Source organism: Hippopotamus amphibius, chromosome 1 (assembly GCF_030028045.1).
Source record: "Hippopotamus amphibius kiboko isolate mHipAmp2 chromosome 1, mHipAmp2.hap2, whole genome shotgun sequence".
Classification (NCBI taxonomy): Eukaryota; Metazoa; Chordata; class Mammalia; order Artiodactyla; family Hippopotamidae; genus Hippopotamus; species Hippopotamus amphibius.
Window position 1 is genome coordinate 22,211,713 of NC_080186.1, and position 22,652 is coordinate 22,234,364.

At 43.5% G+C, this 22,652-nt stretch overlaps 1 protein-coding gene across 1 annotated transcript; it reads left to right on the plus strand.

Moving 5' to 3' along the window:
* The first annotated feature begins 1,564 nt into the window (after positions 1–1,564).
* TRNAU1AP (tRNA selenocysteine 1 associated protein 1) lies at positions 1,565–22,528 on the plus strand. The gene is made up of 9 exons (XM_057702545.1): positions 1,565–1,713; positions 2,344–2,441; positions 7,953–8,052; positions 8,665–8,717; positions 10,775–10,906; positions 12,235–12,354; positions 15,553–15,715; positions 15,938–15,971; positions 22,244–22,528. The coding sequence occupies exons 1-9, from the start codon at positions 1,687–1,689 to the stop codon at positions 22,378–22,380; spliced, it is 864 nt and encodes a 287-aa protein (XP_057558528.1). The 5' UTR covers positions 1,565–1,686; the 3' UTR covers positions 22,381–22,528.
* Positions 22,529–22,652: the final 124 nt, after the last annotated feature.

The window sequence follows — 22,652 nt, forward strand, 5'->3', positions numbered from 1 at the left end:
ATGTTTTGACAAATTATAGTCAGAAGATGGAGAAGTGTGTATGTACAAGGGGCAGTCCCTAAAATATCTGAAACTACAAATGAACAGAAAGTATGTTATTTAGAAATACGCAGATTTTAGGGAAAAGATTTGGAAGTGGTTGCCTCAAGGGACTGGGAATTGGGAATAGGGGAAGATGGGGTAAAGGACAGCTGGTGATTGACATAAATTCAGTTTTTTTCAGTGCCTACCCATATCCCAGACATTGTTGTGGGAATTTGATTAGAAACAACGAACAAGGAATCCCGTCTGATAAAGCGTACATTCTAAATTAAAAATAAATATTTTAAAATCTTCCATAAGTAACATAAATTTAAAAAATAGTAAGCAAAGAGCACAGCACAGGGACTGGCAAATAGTACTAAATAAAGAGTTATCAGTTGTAATTCGAAGGCCTCCAACTGCCATGTTGGAGAACTTACTGGAAGCCAAGCATTAGGCCAACTGCTTTACCAACTTCTCATTTTCTCCTCACAACAAACATGGTATGAGGTAGGCACTGCTATTATCCACAGTAGTCTCAGTTTAAATAACTTGCCAAAATAGTGAGAGGGGCTGTGATTTGCACTCCATTTGTTCAAATCTATAGTGAAAGCACCTAATGACTACACCACTATGGTAGTGAATAGGATAAAGCTGGAAATTTGGCAACTTATGGTTGGATCCAGGACTTTAGATTCATGAATTTCTTGACTTTGGGGCCCAACACCCCAAGTTTGGGATGTATAAGCTGGTAAGGAAGGGGCAGAGGTCGCCTATCAGCCCAGAGGGAGCCCCGGAAATGGATCCTGAAGCACTTGGGATGACCTTCACTGTCGGAGATGACAATTACCACCTACAGAAGCTTCACATTCTGAGAAATGGGTGTTAAACTGAGGCTAAGGCCTGGGACACTGCCAGATTAGGAGTCAAATTGTCAGGACTACCTAGAAATCGTGTTTACTTGAGGGCCTTCTATGGCAGGTCACTGTTCTGGGACAGGTTAGAACTGGCAGCTTGGATTAGTGTAGGCGATGTGGACGCAAGAAAGTGACAAGACTTGGGGGTTGATTGATTGAGATGACAGGGTCGCCTCAATTTACACTTTAGCCCTCCCCTCCCCGCACCCCAGGGCTATACACAGGAATGCTGGAAGAATCCCATTGCAGCGTCAACATAAATCTCTTGCAAACTGGGAAATGCGGGGTGAAGGGGTGGCTGGAGCGGACCAGTCAGTAATTTGCCTGAGATCAAACCGAGTTAGTGGAACTGAATCGTCCAGGCTCCCAAAGGGGATCTTTCACTTGTTAAAAAAAAAAAAAAAAAAGTGCTTATACTTGCAATTCTTTACAATGAGCGTAAAATTATTTTTGTAATTTTATACGTACGTGTGTGTTCAAATAAAGTCAGAAAGAAACCCGAGAAAGGCACTCGCCCGCGCCACCCGCTGTCCAGCGCCAGGCCGTCTGTCCGCCCCGCCCCATCCCGCGGGCTCCAGTCTGAGACCCGCCCGCAGGGATCCGGAAAGACCCGGAGCGGCCCTGCGCGCCGAGGCGCGGAGCGTGCGCAGAAGGCGTCGCCGGCGCATGCTCCGTGGAGGGCCCGGCCCGGGGGCCCGGCGTCCGCGCCCGCCTCGTCGGCCCGCGAAGGCCTGGCGGGGCCTGGGGCATGGCGGCCAGCCTGTGGATGGGCGACGTGAGTGAGGGCGGCCGCCCGGGGCTGCGGAGCGGGAATCTTAGCGTCACGAGGGAGAAGGGGGCTGAGGGGGAGGGTCCTCGGATCCCCAAAGAGTGGAAGTGAATGGGGCGGGGAGTTCTTTGAGGTGACGCCAAAGCAGGTCCCGGCGTGTAGGTGGAGGGGCCCGGGTCTGGGGGGCAGGGGTCCTTGGATCCCAAAAGGGTGGAAGTGAATGGGCAGGGGGGGTTTTAGGTGACTGCGAAGCGAGTCCCAGCATCAAGGTGAAGGGGCTGATTTGCAGGGGCAGGGGTCCTGGGGCCCCGCCTGGGTTTACGGATGGGAAAGAGGGAGGGTTTTTGGGCGGATAGAATGGGAGGAATCCCAAGATTGGAGCGTGCCGGTGGTTCTAGGACTGGAGGGATGGGGTTCCTGAATCCCAGAGGGAGGCTTCCTAAAAGCAAATTTGAAGGGAAGGAAGGCAAGGGAATGGGAACGCAGGGTTCAGGTCGCTCTGGAGATCACTCTTCACCGCCACCCCACTCGCGCCCGCAGCGTGCTGCCAACCTGGGGCTGAAGGGGAGGGGCTCCGGATTCGGGAATCAGGAGCCTGGTGCTGGCCTGAGCTGCTCTGCTCTTGTGTTTACGCAGCTGGAGCCCTACATGGATGAGAACTTCATCTCCAGGGCCTTTGCCACCATGGGGGAGACGGTGATGAGCGTCAAAATTATTCGAAACCGCCTCACTGGGTATGTTCTCGCCTTCCGTCTTTTCAGGTGTCCCTTAGTAGATCGTGCCAGAGCGTCATTCAGAAGAAGGTTAACATCGCAGAGAGTCAGGGGTTCTCACTCCTAGGAATAGTTATTGTAATGATATAAACATCTGGGGGCTTATTAAGGGGACGTATAACCTATTGCTGACTCGAGCCAGACTGGGTTTGAAAACTCTGCTGTGTGACCTTGGGCAAATGACGTAACCTCTCCCTCTTCTTCACCTTGACTGTAAAAATGGAGATATATATATATTTTGGTTGCGTTGGGTCTTTGTTGCTGTGTGTGGGCGTCTCAGTGCGGTGGCTTCTTTTGTTGTGGAGCACTCGGGCTTCAGTAGTTGCGGCATACCGGCTTATTTGCTCCGTGGCATGGGGGATCTTCCTGGACCAGGGATGGAACCTGTGTCCCCTGCATTGGCAGACAGATTCTTAAGCACTGCGCCACCAGGGAAGTCCCTACGCAGCTTTTAAATGAGAAGCCAGGACTGTAATTCAGCTCTGTTCTCAAAGCTCATGGGTGCCCTTAACTCTTATGTGAATAAGACACTGCCTGTGTGCTACTGTTCTAGATTCCCTGGATACATGTCTGAAACAAGCCAGACATAGTTCCTCCTCTCATGGAGTTTACTACATTCTAATGGGGGAATGAGGCAATAAATACATACACAAAACAACATGCAGAGAATACTTTGGGGTAGTGGTGCTCTGTTGCCTCCATTTCTTTTTTCTCTCTTAGGGTCTTAGGCTTCTTTAGGGTTTTAGTTAGAAATAACAGGATTCCTTTATCAATTTCACAGTGTTTATTGAGCACCTACTCTGTGCCAAGTACTAAAGCAGCTTGCTAAAACATCAAGTAGTAGAAAAATACACATGAAAGATGTGACGTGTAGCCAAGTCTTTGGCTGCTTGGTGAACGGGTACTTTGTGTATTCAGAATCCTGGTACCCAGGGATGGATTTTCTGACTGGTAGAGCATGCTGGTCTAAATATTTTTCTTCTTGTTCTTGTAGACAGAAGACCCCGTTAATCAGCTACTGGCATGAAAATACATTCTGTGATACTTTCTACTTTTTAAACGAGTGGTATCGGTTCTCACATTTTAATCTTTATTAAGAATTGAAATTATCCTTTCCTACCATTGATTACTAAACTCTAGCTGTTTTTTTAATTAATTAATTATTGGCTGCATTGGGTCTTCATTGCTGTGTGTGGGCTTTCTCTAGTGGTGGCGAGTGGGGGCTGCTCTTCATTGCAGTGCACAGGCTTCTCATTGAGGTGGCTTCTCTTGTTGTGGTGCATGGGCTCTAGGTGCATGGGCTTCAGTAGCTGTGGCATGTGGGCTCAATAGTTGTGGCTCATGGACTCTAGAGTGCAGGCTCAGTAGTTGTGGTGCATGGGCTTAGTTGCTCCACAGCATGTAGGCTCTTCCAGGCCCAGGGATCAAACCAGTGTCCCCTCCATTGGCAGGCAAATTCTTAACCACTGTGGCACCCGGGAAGTCCCTAACTGTTTTTTTTGATGGCAGACACATTACATGTGCATTCTCCCTCATATGACGAAGACTTTGAAGTGACTTTTAAGAATATTGTAGAATAAATGTAGGGACTTCCCTGGTGGCGCAGTGGCTAAGAATCCGCCTGCCATTGCAGGGCACACGGGTTCAAGCCCTGGTCTGGGAAGATCCCACAGGCCGCGGAGCAACTAAACCTGTGCACGCCACAGCTATTGAGCCTGTGCTCTAGAGCCCACGAGCTACAACTGCTGAGCCTGCATGCCACAACTACAGAGTCCACACGCTGCAACCACTGAAGCCCGCGCATTCTAGAGCCTGCATGCCTAGAGCTTGTGCTCCACAACAAGAGAAGCCACTGCACTGAGAAGCCCGAACACTGCAACAAAGATCCAACGCAACCAAAAATAAACTTATTTTTAAAAAAACATATGTAATAGAGCATGGTGCTTAAGAATGTAGTGATTGGTTGCACAACAATGGGAATGTACTTAATGCCACAGAAGTGTACACTTAATAATGGTTAAAATGATACATTTTGGGACTTCCCTGGTGGCACAGTGGATAAGACTCCAAGCTACCATTGCACAGGGTTTGGGTTTGATCCCTGGCCAGGGAACTAGATCCCACATGCATGCCGCAACTAAGAGTTCACATGCCACAATTAAGGAGCCAGCCTGCTGCAACTAAGACCCTGTGCAACCAAATAAATAAATATTAAAAAAAGATACATTTTATGTTATGTATACTTAATGACAGTTTTTAAAATTCAACAAATTAAAAAAAAAAGGCAGTCATGTGGAGCAACCACATCTCTCTCATCACTGGTGGGACTATAAAATGGTATAACCCTTGGGGACAAGTGTCTGGCAGTTTCTTAACCAGCAAGTCTAGTACTAGGTATTTACCCAAGAGAAATGAAAACATGTATCTATTACAAAAAGGACTAGAAAAAGAATGTGTATAGCACATTGGGCAGTGGCCCCAAACTGCAGTCCATGTATCCATGAATAGGTAAATAGATAAATAAATACTTATATTCATACAATAATATACCACTTAGCAATAAAAAGGGACAAACTACTAATATAGCAACAACGTGAATGAATCTTAAAAACATTACATTAAATTAAAGAAGCCTTACTCCGTTTACATAAAGTTGTTTGTTTGTTTCTTTGTTTTATTTTATTGGCTGAGTTGGGTCTTCATTGCTGTGAGCAGGCTTTCTGTAGTTGCAGAGGGGGTTGCTACTCTTCATTGCGGTGCACAGGCTTCTCATTGTGGTGGCTTCTCTTGTTGTGGAGCACAATCTCTAGGCATGTGGGCTACAGCAGTTGCGGAGCCTGGGCTCATTAGTTGTGGCTCACGGGCTCTAGAGCTCAGGCTCAGTAGTTGTGGCACATGGGCTTAGTTGCTTTGCATGTGGGATCTTCCTGGACCAGGGCTTGAACTCGTGTCCCCCGCATTGGCAGGCGGATTCTTAACCACTGTGCTACCAGGGAAGCCCTACATAAAGTCTTAAAATGCACAAAATTAATCTCTGATGGAAGTCACTCAGCATCTAGAAGAATTTGTGCCTTTCACTGCATGAAATTTAACCTTAAAAGGAAAAAGCTGTAAACAGTAATTGAACTCTGGTTAATAGTAAGCATGTTAAAATAACTGAGGGAAGTACACCATTATCTGCAGCTTACTTTGAAATGTATCAGAAAATGAGGATGATAAATGGGTAGGGGCCTGGGTGGATGGGTGGTTGTGTGATGAAGTAAGTGTAATAAGATGTTAATTGTAGGTGGTGGGTATGTGTGTAGGGTGCTCGCCATACAATTCTTTCATTTTTTTTTTTATTTACTTATTTATTTGGCTGTGCTGGGTCTTAGTTGCAGCACTTGGGATCTTTAGTTTCGGCATGTGGGATGTAGTTTCCTGACCAGGGATCAAACCTGGGCCCCCTGCATTGGGAGCGTAGAATCTTAACCACCTGGACCACCAGGGAAGTCCCTCAATTTTTATATTTGGAAGTTTTTATAATAAAATGCTGGGAAAAGAATGTAGTCAGACTGTCCTGAATTCAAATCCAGCCTTTGGCACAAACCAGCTGTTTGGTTTAAGGCATATTGTATAATCCTCAGTCTCAGTCTCCACATCTAAATGGGATCAGTAATTTCATTCCCTCATAGAGTTATGTGAGGATTGGATGAGATGGTGCATGTGAAGTGGCCCATATTGAGTGCTCAGTAATGGTGAGCTCTTGCTGGTGGTGGACTTTACATCTGTGAGCCTTAAAATTCTAGCATACACAAGACAGAAGGCACTGATTAGGCCCACCATTCTTCTAAGCATTAACATTTGTGGAGCTCATAGACTGTGTCCTGAGATCCTTGGGCTCAGGTGCTGCCCTTGCCTGTACCTTTTGGCTGGGTATCCATAAGGTTATTTGAACTGAATATCATGGTTCAGAAAAGTCTGGTTTATTTCACTGGTGATAACTTTAAGGATACTGTTAAGGAAAATTAACTGTTTTCAGTATAAATCTCTTAGGAGGAAGGAATGTCAGAAGACCTAGCCACGTCCTCCTACTTATGTCTCTTAGTGATGCTTTTAAAAATAGAACACCAGGAATCTCACAGACATCCCCCAGTTAGGTAAGGTCCATGGATTTACTTTGTCCAACTAGATTTTAAGTTTCTTAAGGACAGGAACCATGGTCTTCAACTCTGTATCAGCCTGGCGAGTGGTAGGTGATCATAACTACTTTTTAAAGTATGAAAAATTTAAAACAAATCTGGAAAGAAGAGTACATTGAACGCATACAGCCACAACCTGATTTCAAAAGTTAATATGTTGTCGTATTTTCCTTATCTACCTATCTATAAAGATAGGTTTAGACAGCTAGATGTTTCTTTTTGCTGAACTATATGAAGGTAGATTACAGGCATTAGGACACTTCCCCCCTAAATATTTGAGCATCCATTGCCAATGATTGGACATTCTGCTACATAACCACAGTGCTTGTGTCACACCAACAAAATTAACAGTGATTCCCTAATACTGCATAATGGCCAGTCTACATTTTTATAGTTATCCCCAGAATACCTTTTATAGCTTCTGTTTGTTTTTTAATGAATTAGGATCCAGTCAGAGATCAGATCCTATAGTGCATTTAGTTCTTTTCTTTTTTTTTTTCTTTTTTTTAAATAAATTTATTTATTTATTTAATTGGCTGTGTTGCGTCTTTGTTGCTGCACACGGGCTTTCTCTAGTTGTGGCGAGGGGGGCTGCTCTTCGTTGTGGTGCATAGGCTTCTCATTGTGGTGGCCTTTCTTGTTGCAGAGCACGGGCTCTAGGCATGTGGGCCTCAGTAGTTGCGGCACATAGGCTCAATAGTTGTGGCGCACAGGCTTAGTTGCTCCGCGGCATGTGGTATCTTCCCGGGGCAGGGCTCGAACCCGTGTCCCCTGTATTGGCAGGCGGATTCTTACCCACTGCGCCACCTAGGAAGTCCCTTTTCTGTCTTTTTAATGTAGAAAAGTCCACTTCTTTCTTTCCTCAGAAGATTGACTTTTTAAAGAGGTAAGGTTGTCTTATGTTAGGTTCTACATTTTGGATTCTGGTCCTACATTCTGGATTTATTTGTTTCCTTGTGGTGGTGTTTTACTTGTTCTGTTCCTAATATTTCCTGTAAACTGGACATTTAATCTGAGGGTTTGATTGGGTTGCATAGTAAACATTTTCCACAGGAGTTCTTCGTAGGTGTTACAGTACGTAAATAAATGGTTTACTAAATGAGTCTGGGACTGGTCCAGATTGGCAGTACTTATACTCAGGTTTGTAAGTTCTGAACTAGAATACAGCAGGGAACAAAAATAGTATGGGCTCTGATTAGAAAAACATTTTTTCCTGCCTTCAGGCCCAGGCTTAGTCTCTCATCTGGGTGTCACATCTTTAACCATTCCCTTTTTTCTGTTTTCTTTCCAGGATCCCAGCTGGCTACTGCTTTGTAGAATTCGCAGATTTGGCCACAGCTGAGAAGTGTTTGCATAAAATCAACGGGAAACCCCTTCCAGGAGCCACACCTGTAAGGACACTTAGATAATGGTGGTGTTTGCCATTTTTATTGTCATGGGTAACTGTCATTTATTGAACCCCTGCTGTATATTTTATTTAATCCTACAACAACCCGAAACAGTAGGCATTGTTATCTTCGACAGACCAGGAAGCTGAAGCTCAGGAAAAAGGAATAAGTTGCCCAAGGCAGCACAGGTAGTAAGTGGCCGAGCCAGGATGCAGACTGAAGATCACTTGCCTCTAAAATCCATGCCCTTTTCACTGTGCACCACTGCCTACCTAAACGGAAGACTCGAAACTCTAGACCTCTTGCTTGATTGAGAAGGTAGAACAGGCTGGCAGCAGTGAGGACACGTTTCAAGAGAGTTACATTCTGCTCTTCCCACAGTTACTTAGCTTACAGCTGCACCACGCTGGCACACCTGGGCTCATAGAACCATGGAGCTGGCAGTGCCCTTAGCGGTCATCCGTGCAACCCCCTCCTTTTATACAGGAGAAAAAGCTGAGGCTTAGAGAGGGGGAGATGTTATGGCCAAGGTAATTTATTTCAGTTTTTTTCAAATATTGTTTGACTCTTGAAACACCTTTCTCTGTTTTAGTTTGTTTGTTTTTAAATTTCCAGGCAAAACGTTTTAAACTGAACTATGCCACTTACGGGAAACAGCCAGATAACAGGTAAGTACAGAGTAGCCGCAAGGTAGCTTCCAGTTCCAGGAAATGTCTCGATAGAGACAAGATGTGTCACCGTGCTGGTTACTCCCAAAGAGGAGGATGGGGAGCCGAGTTTGGCCCCACTTTGCCGCCCTCCTGAAGGCCGACCCCCTCCCATCCCCATTTGTGGCCCCTTCCAGTCTGCTTCCTGCCAAGGCCCGTGTCTTCTTTGTATTTGGTCCCTCCCTTAGTCCCGAGACCACCCACAGTATTGACATTTTATTCAGTAGGAGCTGACCTATTGTAGCAACATAAATTGCTTGAGCATTTCAGATAGTTGTTTGAAAGCTTTAAAATAATGTATCAAAAGCTTTAGATAGATTTGTACCCTTTGAACCCGTAATTCTGCTTTTCAGAGGTTATTCTTTGATATCACATGATATCACTTATATGTGGAATCTTAAAAAGGGGTACAAATGAACTTATTTACAAAACAGAATTACAGCCACAGGCATAGAAAACAAACTTATGGTTACCAGGGGATAAGGGGAGGGAGGGATAAATTGGGAGATTGGGATTGACATGTACACACTACTGTATATAAAATAGGTAGCTAATAAGGACCTACTGTATAGCGCAGGGAGCTGTACTCTGTACTCTTTAATGGCCTATATGGGAAAAGAGTTGAAAAAAGAATGGATATATGTGTATGTATAACTTATGCACCTTGCTGTACACCTGAAACTAGCACAACATTGTAAATCAACTATACTCCAATAAAAATTAAAAAAAAAGTGTTTATTGAAATATTACATACAAAGGGCAAAATTAAGGGAAAACCCAAGTAATCTAATAATAAGTGGTTTAAATTACAGTATGTTCATTATTTGGAATGTTGTGTATCCATTAATGTGTCATGTTGTAGCAGAATACTCACATATCAAGATGTTGGTGAGATGCTAAAAGTGACAAAAATGCTAGAAAAAAACCAGATGAATCATATCCAATTTTTGGAAATTCAAAAGAAGAAGCCAGAGAAAAAAGACAAAAGTGTCTTTTGTATGTCAGAGTGTGCATAGTGATGGCCTTTGAGTGGTTGGGTTGTTGGTAATTTTTTCTTTGTCCTTTTGTGTATCTTGATTTTATACCAGAATATGTATCATGCTTGAAATAAAATAATAATGAGTATGCTTTTTTTTTTTTTAAAGAATTGTTCTACAACAGGGGTTGGCAGACTGTGGCCTAATTTTGTTATCACCTGCAAGCTAAGAATGGTTTTTACTTTTTTTTTTTTTTTTTTTGCCACACTGTGCAGCTCGTGGAATCCTAGTTCCCCAATCAGGGACTGAACCCGGACCCTTGGCAGTGAGAGTGCAGTGTCCTAACCGCTGGACCGCCAGGGAATTCCCTTTACATTTGTATTTACTTATCTATTCATTCATTCATTTATTGCCTCGCTGTGCGGCATGTGGGATCTTAGTTCCCTGACTAGGGCTCACACCTGTGCCCCCTGCGGTGGAAGCATGGAGTCTTAACCACTGGACCACCAGGGAAGTCCCCCCCTTTACATTTTTAAATGGATCGTGAAAACAGACAAAGAGCAAGAGTGACCAGAGGTGCCCCCACAGAGCTTAAAATATTTGCTAGATGGCCTTCACAGAAAAAGTTTGCTGACCCCTGTCCTAAAAGTTGAGGGATTTCATTTTAGCACATCTTTAGGAGAGAAGGTACAGTTCTCATTGTCCCTCTGCCTTTCACCGTTTGAGTTAAAAATATGCAGTGAATACAGAATCTCTAGCTTTATCATTTGAGCACCTCTGACCTGTCCCCCCATCTGCAGTCATGTAATGCTTGAAGCCGGACAGGCCTTATTCAGTGGGTGAGGGACTTGGGGCAGGGGACTCTTTCCATAACTCTTCTGCCAGGACTGCCAAATGAAACAAATTAGGTCCTAGTTAAGGACCCATCAGATGTGTTGTTCCCTAAGGCGGCCCAGAAAAGGTTTGCCTAGAATGGGCCAAAAGAGCTCATCAGAACAAAAGTTTTGGTCTTTGTCTCTGAATCTTGTTCTCTCTTCTCAGCCCTGAGTACTCCCTCTTTGTGGGGGACCTGACCCCGGACGTGGATGATGGCATGCTCTATGAATTCTTCGTCAAAGTCTACCCCTCCTGCCGGGGAGGCAAGGTGGTTTTGGACCAGACAGGCGTGTCTAAGTAAGGCCTTACTTTCATTGATGCCTACCCTGTTGGTTGTAGCATTTATTTCATAGATGGAGGTGTGGTAACAAGGCCATGTTGCATGGTGATTAAGAGCGCAGGCTCTGGAGCCAAGCTGCCTGGTGTGAATCCCAGCCTCAGTACTGCCCAAGGATTATGCAGCAGACAAGTTACTGAACCTCTGACTCTGTTCCTTCATCTGTGAAATGGGACTGATTAATAGTATCTGCATCTCTCATGAGGTGGTATAAGGATTAAATGATGGAATATAAATAAATCAATAGGAAATGCTTCATAGATGTTTCCTCTTTTATTTATTATTGTTACTTTAAAAGTAGAACGACCTCAAGAACTGTGCGTGTATATATATTCTTTTCCATATTCTTTTCCATTATGGTTTATTACAGGATATTGAATATAGTTTCCTGTGCTATGCAGTAGGACTTTGTTGTTTATTTTATGTGTAGTAGTTTGTGTCTGCTCTTCTTAAACTCCTAAGATATCCCTCCCCCACCCCCTTTCACCTTTGGTAACAATAAGTTTGTTTTCTGTGTCTGTGAGTCTGTTTCTTTTTTGTAAATAAGTTCATTTGTATCATATTTTAGGTTCCCCGTGTAAGTGAGATAATATGATATTTGTCAGGTAAGGTTCATTCTTGACCTGAGTAGTAGTTATGAGCTTGGGCTCTGAATTTGAATCCTGCTTCTACTATGACTTTGGGCAAGCTATTAAGCCTCTCTGAACTTTGGTTCTGTCTTCAGTAAAATGTGGATAACCCTTCATCAAGCCGTTGGATGGTTTAATGAGATAACCCTGGGAAGATGCTCAGCACAGTGCCCAGGAAATCATAAATGGTCATTAAATGTTAGCTGTCAGTCATTTATTCCCCCAAGTGGAACATGAGTTCAGGAGAGCAGGAACCTTATCTGCTTGTGACTGCTGAGCCCAGTGCCTCGTGTCATACCTGGCGTACTCGGTAAATATTTGCTGAATGACCTTATATGACTGTTACTACTACTGCTACTACCATAATGATGATGATAATACTTTCCAGTAGGTTGGGAGGGAAGCTACTATTTGAGAAGAAGCCGCATCAGGACGGTGTGGAGGAGGTTGGCGAACTGAAGTGGGAACTCCTGCAGCTCTCAGGATCCTCCCCTGCTTGAGTCTCGAGTTGCTCCGTGGCATCCCTCCGCTTGTGGGACTCTTAGCCCTGCCCGTGTGCTTTAATGGACTCTCTCTCCCTTCTCAGCCCCTTTTCCGTTCTTAGGCTTTACCTTCATCACACTTGTGATCTAAATCGCCTGTGTGTGTTTCTCCTGCAGGGGCTATGGTTTTGTGAAATTCACAGATGAGCTGGAACAGAAGCGAGCCCTGACAGAGTGCCAGGGAGCGGTAGGACTGGGCTCTAAACCAGTGCGGCTGAGCGTGGCGATCCCTAAAGCGTGAGTCCCGCGCTGGCACAGGGGCAGGGACAGCCCCCGGACCAACCCCCGCCCCAGACACGCCGCGTCTGTTGCTGATAATCAGGTTGTCCATGTGCCGAATGGAGGGCTGCCAGGAGATTCAGTTCAGGCCACACATAGTGAGTGCCTGATATTTGCCAGGCTGGATGCTGGAGATGAGCTGGCATAACCCTGCCCTTCCGGGAGCTTATCGTCAGGGAGAGAGCGGTGACTGGGGGAGGTGGATACATTCGGACATGGCTGGTAGCAATGCTGGAAAAACAGTTTGGCTGTGCGGACTTAATGTCCCTGCTCCTTGTCCAGTCGTGCTGCTGTTAAAAATTTATCCATACAGTTAATAAGAATTGAGCCAAAGGAAAAAAAGTTATACCCAATTTTAACCTTTTTTATGTCAGTGAAACCTATAGACCTTTTATAAGTGTTCCTTGCTATGGGAGTGGCTAAGAATTGATATAGGGAATTCCCACAAGCTGCACAGTGCAGCCAAAAAAAAAAATAATAATGATACAAACATAATAGTATATTATGTACATCATTATTATACCTGTTACTCTGGGCAGAAAACCCTTCTTCCCATACAACTCCAAGCAGGTTTTTTACTCAGATGTAAGACAATTTTTCTCTGTATAGAATCTTCCATCCTCTGGCCTAAGCAGTGGTTCTCAGCTGGGGAACATTGGAACACTTGAAGACAAGTTTGGTTGTCACAACTGGAGGAGAGGTGCTTCTGGCATCTAATGAGTATACAGGCTAGGGATGCTGCTAGACATCCTGCAGGGCACAGGACAGCCCCCGTGACAAAGAATGATGTGCCCCCACCATCCAGTTTCGCCAAGGCTGAGACACTGCGTGTTAAAAGCAGAAAAGTGGTTGCACTATTAGGGCAAAAACTTCCAAGTGTTTTCTAAACCTTTTTTAAAAAGATTTGGAAGCTCTTTGTGCCATGTTTCATACATGGAAGATCAGCCTGAGTAATTCCCCCTCTCCAAATGTTATTCTAAACTCCATTGTATATGTAAAAACATGAAAGAAAACATTTAAAAGAAAGAAATTTCCTCATGTAAGATGACTGCTTGCAATTTCTGGGTTCCTTTCCAGGCTTCTCCATAAACTTCTGTGCTGTATAAATGTAGATATAAATGTAGATGTAGATACACACGCACTACATACATGTGGGTCAATTTACACGTGGTAGATTCATTTCTTTATTCGTTTTTAATTACAGTAATGATGCTCACTCTTTTTCTTCCCCAGTTTACTCAGTATACACACTCACTTTGCCATAGAGTTGCACAGTCGTCATTATAATATTTTTAATAGCTGCAGGATATTCTTTTATATATATATATATATATATATATATATATATACATTTATTTGATTGCACCAGGTCTTAGTTGTGGCGTGTCGGCTCCTTAGTTGTGGCATGTGAACTCTCAGTTGCGGCATGCATGTGGGATCTAGTTCCCTGACCAGGGATTGAACCCGGGCCCCCTGCATTGGGAGCCTGGAGTCTTAACCACTGCACTACCAGGGGAGTCCTTGCAGGATATTCTTTTGATTGTATATTCTGTCTAGCAGTTCCTCTGATGTTGACTATTTTGGTTGTTTCTGCTGTGTCACCATTTATTCAGTCAAAGATAACTGAGTCCCTGCAACTCTGCAGCCCCGCCCTAGACTCTGAAGTTGTAGCTATAAACAAGAGAAACGAAGTCCCTTCTGCAGGGAGGTTATGTTCTGTTACACCTGCTTCTTCACTGAACATTGTTGTCAGCGTTTGATGCCTGCCTGTGGGGAGGTGCCCTCTGGCACTGGGAATTGAGGGTGATGAGAGTTCCCTTTGAGAGTTAGCCTGTAAGAGCAGAGTGTGGAGAAACAAGAGAAATGTGCAGACAGGCTAGAGAGACTGTACCTTTAATGACTTGAACATGTCAGGAAGGTGGTGGACTCCTTGGACACATGGCTGGGTGGGTGGCATGGAGGTGAACATTGGCAGTTTCCAGCCTGGCAGTGGCAGAGAGAGAGAATCTCTGCCGTCAAGCTTCATTGAGCCACCCCATCAGCAGGTGGTGCTAAGGCAGTCAGATGTGGTCTTTCTAACTGCTCTGGCTGAGTCCTGCTCTTCACACTTGGTTTTTTAAGTTTTTGAAAGCAGTAGATCCTTTGCAGGCTTGACATTCTGTCTCTGGTTAGCAGTGGCTGGCATAGCCACGGAATCCAAGAAGAAAGCTTTCTGCTGACCCTGGGCCTCCGACCTGATTGGTGCATGCAGGGAGTGGGGGATGGGCAAAGGGTCTTGAGGCTGTCAGGGCAGGTGTTGTGTGTAACGGTGTGGTGGGAGGGGTGTGAGCCTTGCAGTTAAATTTGGCTGCAGTCCTCTGTGTAGTCTTGGGTAAATCACTTTTCAGAGGCTCAGTGTTCTCATCTGTATAATGGGAATAATAAATAATAGCTCTGTCACAAAGCCATGCAGGACTTAAAATAGGAGACCATATATAAAATAGTGGGCACAGATCCCAGGTACCTACTCCATAAATGGTAGCTATGACTACAGTTCCAGGCTACTAAAATGCTTCTCATGTTTTTGTGGGGAAAAGGTGATAAGATACTTCGTAGTTTGAAATGCTTCTTGGATCATTCTAAATCCAGATCCTCTAGCCATGTTCACTTGAGCCTTTATGGCTGATAGAAAAACAGCCCTGGAAGATCTTGAGAAGGGAAAAAGTCAGTACTAACAAGGTTTGCTAAGAGAGACAAACCTAACCATTGAAAGCGCCTTTTGGGTTTTTTTTTTTTTTTTCTTCTGCTGTGCCACATGGTCCAAGGGGATCCCAATTCCCTGACCAGGGATTGAACCCAGGCCTTTGTCAATGTAAGTGCAGAGTCCCAACCACTGGACCACCAGAGAATTCCTGAAAGCTATCTTTAAAGCTGGGCTCTCAGACCAGACTGCCTGGGTTTGAATTTCTTATTCGCTGTGTGACTTTGGACAAATGATGTTACCTCTCTGTACCTCAGTTTTCTCATCTGTAAAATAGGAATAATGGTATATTTACTGCATAGCACTATCGTGGGGATTAAATGAGTTAATCTGCTTAAAGCACTTAGAACAGTCCCTGGTCACATAGTGTTATGCAAATGTTTGCTTATTTGTTTATTTTTCTTTCTTCATGTAAGGAGTCGTGTGAAACCGGTGGAATATAGTCAGATGTACAGTTACAGCTACAACCAGTATTACCAACAGTACCAGAACTACTATGCCCAGTGGGGCTATGACCAGAACACAGGCAGCTACAGCTACAGTTATCCGCAGTACGGCTATACCCAGAGCACCATGCAGGTAACCGTGATTTGGCCTGTCTGGCCCCCTTGGGTTACATCATCCTGTAGAGACCTGGGTGATTCTCTAGGATGGGATGGGTAAGAATGAGTAAGCTTGGGCTTCAGAAGAAAACAGAGGGAAAGATGAAACAGCTTAGTTCCTCTTGTTAAAAATAAGCCATCCTAGTCATGGGCCAGGATTTCACCATGCTTCTCACCCACCTCTCTGGTCTCTTGGCAGACATATGAAGAAGTCGGGGATGATGCATTGGAAGGTAAGAAAGGAGTCCCTTCACTCAACGCATAAGATGTGAGTGTCACCCGAGGGGGGAGTGCAGATCCCAAAGCCCCCGGGGGAGCAGCTGACAGGGGAGGGAGCCCACCACTCCCTGGACACGTGGTGTTCTACCCCACCCAGGGTGTAGGTCTATAGCAAAAACACTGTTGCCTTATATTTGTTGCACAGTTTGTAAAATTCATATTTTTATTTCATGTTTTAATTTTTTCCCATATATCTTAAATTACATGTTTCTCTCACTTTCAAGTAATAGTTATAATTGAAAACTTGGAAAATACAGTAAAGTATTATAAAGAAACTAAAAATCACCCCTAATTCTGCTACATAATAATAGCCATTATTACTTTTTATTATTATTATTTTTTATTTTTTTAATTATTTTTTTGAGGGTACACCAAGTTCAATCATCTGTTTTTATACACATATCCCCGTATTCCCTCCCTCCCTTAACTCCCCCCCGACCCTCCCTCGAGTCCCCCTCACACTTTTTTTTAATTAAAGGTGTTTATTGTAATTTTTACTGAATTTAACAGAAGAAAAAGAAAGTAAAACCAAAGGAATTGCTAACCTTCACACAAATGTTTTTCAAACGAGATATTCATACTTCTTAAAAGATTCTCTAAGGTTTGAAAAAATTATAAAACAATTAAAAAAATTTTTTTTCAACATATTTCTGAACAAATGTTAGGTTTAAGTTTTAAAGAAGTAAAATAAGTTGTTATAAAATCAGATAATGATTTCTAAATAAATAAAACTTAAAGGTACAAAAAGATTTAAAGTTTAAAACCTAAGTCTGTTTTAAGAATTATTCTTCAAGAGAAGGTCATAGGGAAACTGTGATCTGTAAACACAATATCCGTTAAAGGAAACATCACCTGCAAGCAGAAAAACTTGTCTGCTTCATAACATTTTAAAGCACTTTCACTCATGTGCCGTTGTCTGACTCTGGCAGCAGTGACTGGCTTCAGTGACGGATGTGGAGCTGGAGACCTGCATGGTCTTCTCAGGGTCACACAGTGAGTTAGGAGCAAGGTTGAGCCTGGAATCCCTGTCTTTCTGTCCTCAGTCTCTCACCGTTTCCTGCAGGAAACACTGCCTCCTTTTTAAAGAAATTATCCTGATTATAATAATATTTGTGCATAACTCCTTAGAATTTTCCTATGTCTTTCTCATCCGTTAATAGTATAATAATAGCCAACATATTTTGTTCCAGGCACTCCTGCCTGTCAGCACTTTGATGAGTAGATACTGTTATAAACCCCATTCTACAGGAAAGAAAACTGAAGCTTAGATAGTTAATAATAGCTAACAAGTTTTTACTGTGTGCAGGGCACTGTTCTAAGCACTTTACATGTATTAACTCATTTGACCTTCACAACAGTTTTGAGGTAAGTACCACAATTATTGCTGACTGTATAGATGAGAAAACCGGTAGAGAAGTTAAATTACTTGTTCACGGTCAACATAGTAGCAAGAGGTGGACTGTCTTGGAACCTCTGCAGTCTTGCCCCAGACTTCATGCTCTTTACCACAGTCGTAATGCCTCCCATTTTAACCTAATAGCCACACAGAGACGGGGCATAGCAGGGATTGTCATCCTTCTTCATCAGTCTTTTGGCTTTAACAGGCCATCTTCCAGGCCCTGTCCTCAGAGTGAAGAAGAGTGCTTTATTGTACATTGTGTCCATAGATTTCAAAACACCCAAACGCCCGCCCTTGATTGAGCCCTTTGCTAATCTGTTCCCATAAGCTGTTACCTACACTGAGCAGAGTAACCAGGCTGGTCAAGCTCTTCTTTCCTAGAGTTTCCATGTGGATCCTCTGTACATGCTCAAAGCTTCAACTGATAATTTAGACTAAAATTACAAGGGAAAAAGAAAGATCCCAGTTGTTACAGGAACTGGCACAGAACTTATGTGAAAAGATTCACCACTGACTGGTTGATTCTTGTGAGTAGCTGAGAAAGCTGGAAACAATTTACAAAAGAAACCCAAATGGCCTATAAATCATAAGAAAAAAAAGAATTTAAACATATATTATTTGTCATTCAAGGTTCCCCAGAGAAACAGAGCCAATAGGTATATGTATTTATAATCTGCAGGGTGGGCCAGCAAGCTGGAAACTCAGGCAGGATTTCTGTATTACTGCCTAGCCTAGAGGTAGAATTCCTTCTTTGGGAAACCTGTTTAAGGCCTTAAGGCCTTTAATTGATTGGCTAAGGCCCACCCATGTTATTGAGAATGATCTCCTTTACTTATCGTCTAGACTGGTGTTTCACCAAGCAACTGGGCACCAGTAACCTTACCAAGTTGACACATAAAATGTAAACATCACACAGTTAATGATGTTTACATTAGTAATCGAATGCAAATTAAAATATACTATGTTCCTATAAAGAATTCTTACAATGCTCCTATCCACTGAATCAATTTTACCTGAAATATATTATCCCAAAATGATTGTCAGTACAGTTAAATATCTAATAATAGAGGATTTGTTAAACAAATAATAGTAAGGTTTTTCTTAAGGTTTTTGTTTTATTAAGTCGTGTCTTTTTCTAAGAATATTGACATAGGAAAATATTTTCAATGAAAAAAGTCCTGAAATAACATAGATGTACAGTAAGATCCCAGTTAGGGGTTTTGGGGTTTTTTTGGGGGAGGGGGGGCGGGGGAAGGATATAATTCACATAACATAAAATTCAGCCTTTTAAAGTGTAAAATTCAGTAGGTTTTTAGTCATAAAGTTGTGCAGCTATTACCACTATCTAGTTCCAGAAGAAACCTCTGAAGCACTAGCAGTCACTTTCCAATATCCTATCCCTGGCAACCACTGATATACTTTCTGTCTCTTTGGAGACCTATCGTGGACATTTTGAATAAATGGAATCATGTATGATGTGTGGTCCTTTGTGAATGGCTTCTTTCACTTAGCATAGTGTTTTCAGGATTCATCTATGTTGTAGCGTGTGTCATTCATTCCTTTTTATGGTTGAATAATATTCTGTTGTATGGGTATCTGTTTCGTTGATGGACATTTAGAGTGTTTCCACTTTGGGTATCATGAATAGTGCTGCTATGAATATGCATGTATAAGTTTGTGTGTGGACATAGGAAAGTTTTCATTGTTCTTGGGTGTATACCTAGGAGTGGCATTGCTGGGTCATATGGTAAACTCTGTTTAACCATCTGAGAAATGGCCAGACTTTTCCAAAAGGGTTTGGAACATTTCCATTCCCAGTAGCGTATGAGGATTCCAATTTCTCCACATCCTCAGCAACAGTTATTATTTTTCATTTTAGCTGTCCTAGCAGCTTTGAAGTGGTATCTCATTGAGGTTAGATTTGCATTTCCCTGATGGCTAATGGTTGTTGAGCACACTTTCTTATGTTTATTCGGCCATGTGTATATATTTTTTTGAGAAATGTCTATTCACGTCTTTTGCCCATTTGTATTTATTTTTCTTCGGCTGCGTTGGGTCTTCGTTGCTGCTGCATGTGGGCTTTCTCTAGTTGTGGCAAGCGGGGGCTACTCTTTGTTGTGGTACGCAGGCTGCTCATTGCAGTGGCTTCTCGTTGCAGAGCACGGGCTCTAGGCACGTGGGCTTCAGTAGGTGTGGCACACAGGCTTAGTTGCTCTGCGATATGTGGGCCCAGGCTCGAACCCGTGTCCCCTGCATTGGCAGGCGGATTCTTAACCACTGCACTGCCAGGGAAGTCCCTATCTCTAATTATTGAACACTGTAATCCTAATGAAAAACAGAACAGTTTCAGTGTATCAGCTGTTTACCCTTGTGGTCATGTGACCGCGGCTGCCCAGCATTACAAGAATATCGTGCTACACATCACTGGCCTAGGAAGAGACCAGAATTCGAAGTACAGTTTCTACTGAATGTGTCACTTTTGTGCCACCATAAAGTTGAAAAATCATAAGTTGAACCATCATAAGTCGAGGACCATCTGTATTTGTCTTCCAGTCCAAGTATGTGGGAGTTCTTCATTAAGGTCTTTAATTTCTCCAGTTAATTTTAAAATGTTTTAATGAATGGGTGTATGCATTTTAAACCAACAATACTAAAATGAAAATATAAAGTGTTATCAGTCATAGTAACTAAGGATTTTTAAAAACTTTTTGAATTGTGAAATATAAGTACATGGAAAAGTGCATACAACATGTACAGTTTAATATGTAATGAGAAAATGCCCATGAAACCTTCATTTAGGTCAAGTGAGAACATTGCCAGCCTCCTTCCCACAATCACAGCTCCCAACCCCACGAGGGAAAACTACCATACTGAGTTTTGTAGTAACAAAACTTCTTTCTCTTTATAGTTTTTTTTTTTCTAATTTATTTATTTATTTTATTGGCTGTGTTGGGTCTTTTTTGCTGTGCACGGGCTTTCTTTTTAGTTGCGGTGAGTGGGGGCTACTCTTCCTTGTGGTGCGCGGGCTCCTCATTGCCATGGCTTCTCTTGTTGCGGAGCACAGGCTCTAGGCTCATGGGCTTCAGTAGTTGCAGCACATGGGCTCAATAGTTGTGGCTCACGGGCTCTAAAGTGCAGGCTCAGTAGTTGTGGTGCACAGGCTTAGTTGCTCCATGGCATGTGGGATCTTCCTGGAGCAGGGCTCGAACCCGTGTCCCCTGCATTGACAGGCGGATTCTCAACCACTGGCGCTACCTAGGAAGCCCATTCCTCTATAGTTTTATCACATAGATTTACACCCCTAAACAGCAGGGTTTAGTTTTGCCTGTTTAGTTTTTTTTAAGATTTATTTTATTGTTTATTTATTTTTGGTTGCGTTGGGATTGGTTGATTGATTTTTGCCTGCATTGGGTCTTCATTGCTGCGCACAGGCTTTCTCTAGTTGCGGTGAGCAGGGACTATTCGCTGCTCTTCGCTGCAGTGCGTAGACTTCTCTTGTTGTGGAGCTCAGGCTCTAGGCGTGCGGGCTCAGTAGTTGTGGCACACCAGCTTAGTTGCTTCTCGGCATGTGGGAATCTTCTTGGCCCAGGGATCGAACCCACGTCCCCTGCATTGGCAGGCAGATTCTTAACAACTGCACCACCAGGGAAGCCCGAGGTTTATTTTCTATGCTAGGTAGTATACCCTTCTAAGAATAGTTTACTTGTTAGGGGTTTAGGAAAAAAAAAACTGTTAATGTATTTTGTCATGATTTCTGGCAAACAAATACCACTATTGCAATCCAAGAAAGAAAAGTTTAAACATGGTATTTCAGCTCCTGTATTTGACCATAGCTCTTTCATTAGACATTCATTGCTCTTGATTTAGTAATTTTGATCAGATTTTCCAAACTCAAATTTGAAAAAAAAGGACCACACCAGAATATCCAGAGCATGTGACAGCTAAGAGATATGTGTAGTGTTTAATAAATGTGGAGTAGGGCTTCCTAGGTGGCGCAGTGGTTAAGAATCCGCCTGCCAATGCAGAGGACATGGGTTCGATCCCTGCTCCAGGAAGATCCCACATGCTACGGAGCAACTAAACCCGTGTGCCAAAAAAAAAAAAAAAAAACAAATGTGGAGTAACAGCCACCATTGAGTACTAATTACATGTTACATTCTTCTTAGTACAGCTGACCCTTGATCATCTTGGGGTTAGGGACACCTACCAAACTCACCGTCGAAAATCCACATGTAACCTATAGTCAGTCCTCCCTGTCCTTCATTCCTCCACATCCTCAGATTCAACCAACTGTGGCTTGTGTAGTACTGCAGCATTTACTCTTTTTATATATGTATGTTTATTTTATTTATTTATTTATTCATTTATTTATTTATTCGCTGCATCGGGTCTTCGTTGCTGCACGTGGGCTTTCTCTAGTTCGGGTGAGCGGGGGCTTCTCTTTTGCGGAGCGCAGACTTCAGTCGTTGTGGCGCACGGGCTTCATGGCTCCGCGGCATGTGGGATCTTCCTGGACCAGGGCTCGAACCCATGTCCCCTGCCTTGGCAGGCAGATTCTTAGCCACTGCGCCCCCAGGGAAGTCCTGTAGCATTTACTCTTGAAAAAATCCACATACAAGTGGGCCGTTGCAGGGCACACCCGTACTGTGTGAGTGTGAACTGTGCATTACCCTGTTCCCATCCTCACAGAAACCCTCCAGAGGCGGTGCTGTCAGCTCGGGTGAGGAAGGAGGGGACTCTGGCAGGGAGGAGGGAGCTGAGCCTCTCGGCTGCTGAGCGCTGGCCCTCCCCCCCGCACCTCTGAAACCGTCCTCGCTTCTCTTCCAGACCCCATGCCGCAGCTGGACGTGACTGAGGCCAACAAGGAGTTCATGGAGCAGAGCGAGGAGCTGTACGACGCGCTGATGGACTGTCACTGGCAGCCCCTGGACACCGTGTCTTCAGAGATCCCTGCCATGATGTAGCCAGGACAAGGCACGAGCCAGAATGGACAGTGAGGGAGATGAGACTCTTTTTTTAAAAAAAATTACTTCAAGAACTTTTCAAACTGTTTTTGAAATGTTTCATAAGATTTCAGTCATCTACTGTGTCCTGAAATCATGTGTATTTCCTGCGACACCGCCTTCATTTAAGCCAGCTGAGTTTGAGAACCCAGGGACCAGTTGAAGAGGGTTGAATGAAGTTCCAGTTTATCTTTGAATGATGATCATTTACACTACACTCCTGGAGATAAGGA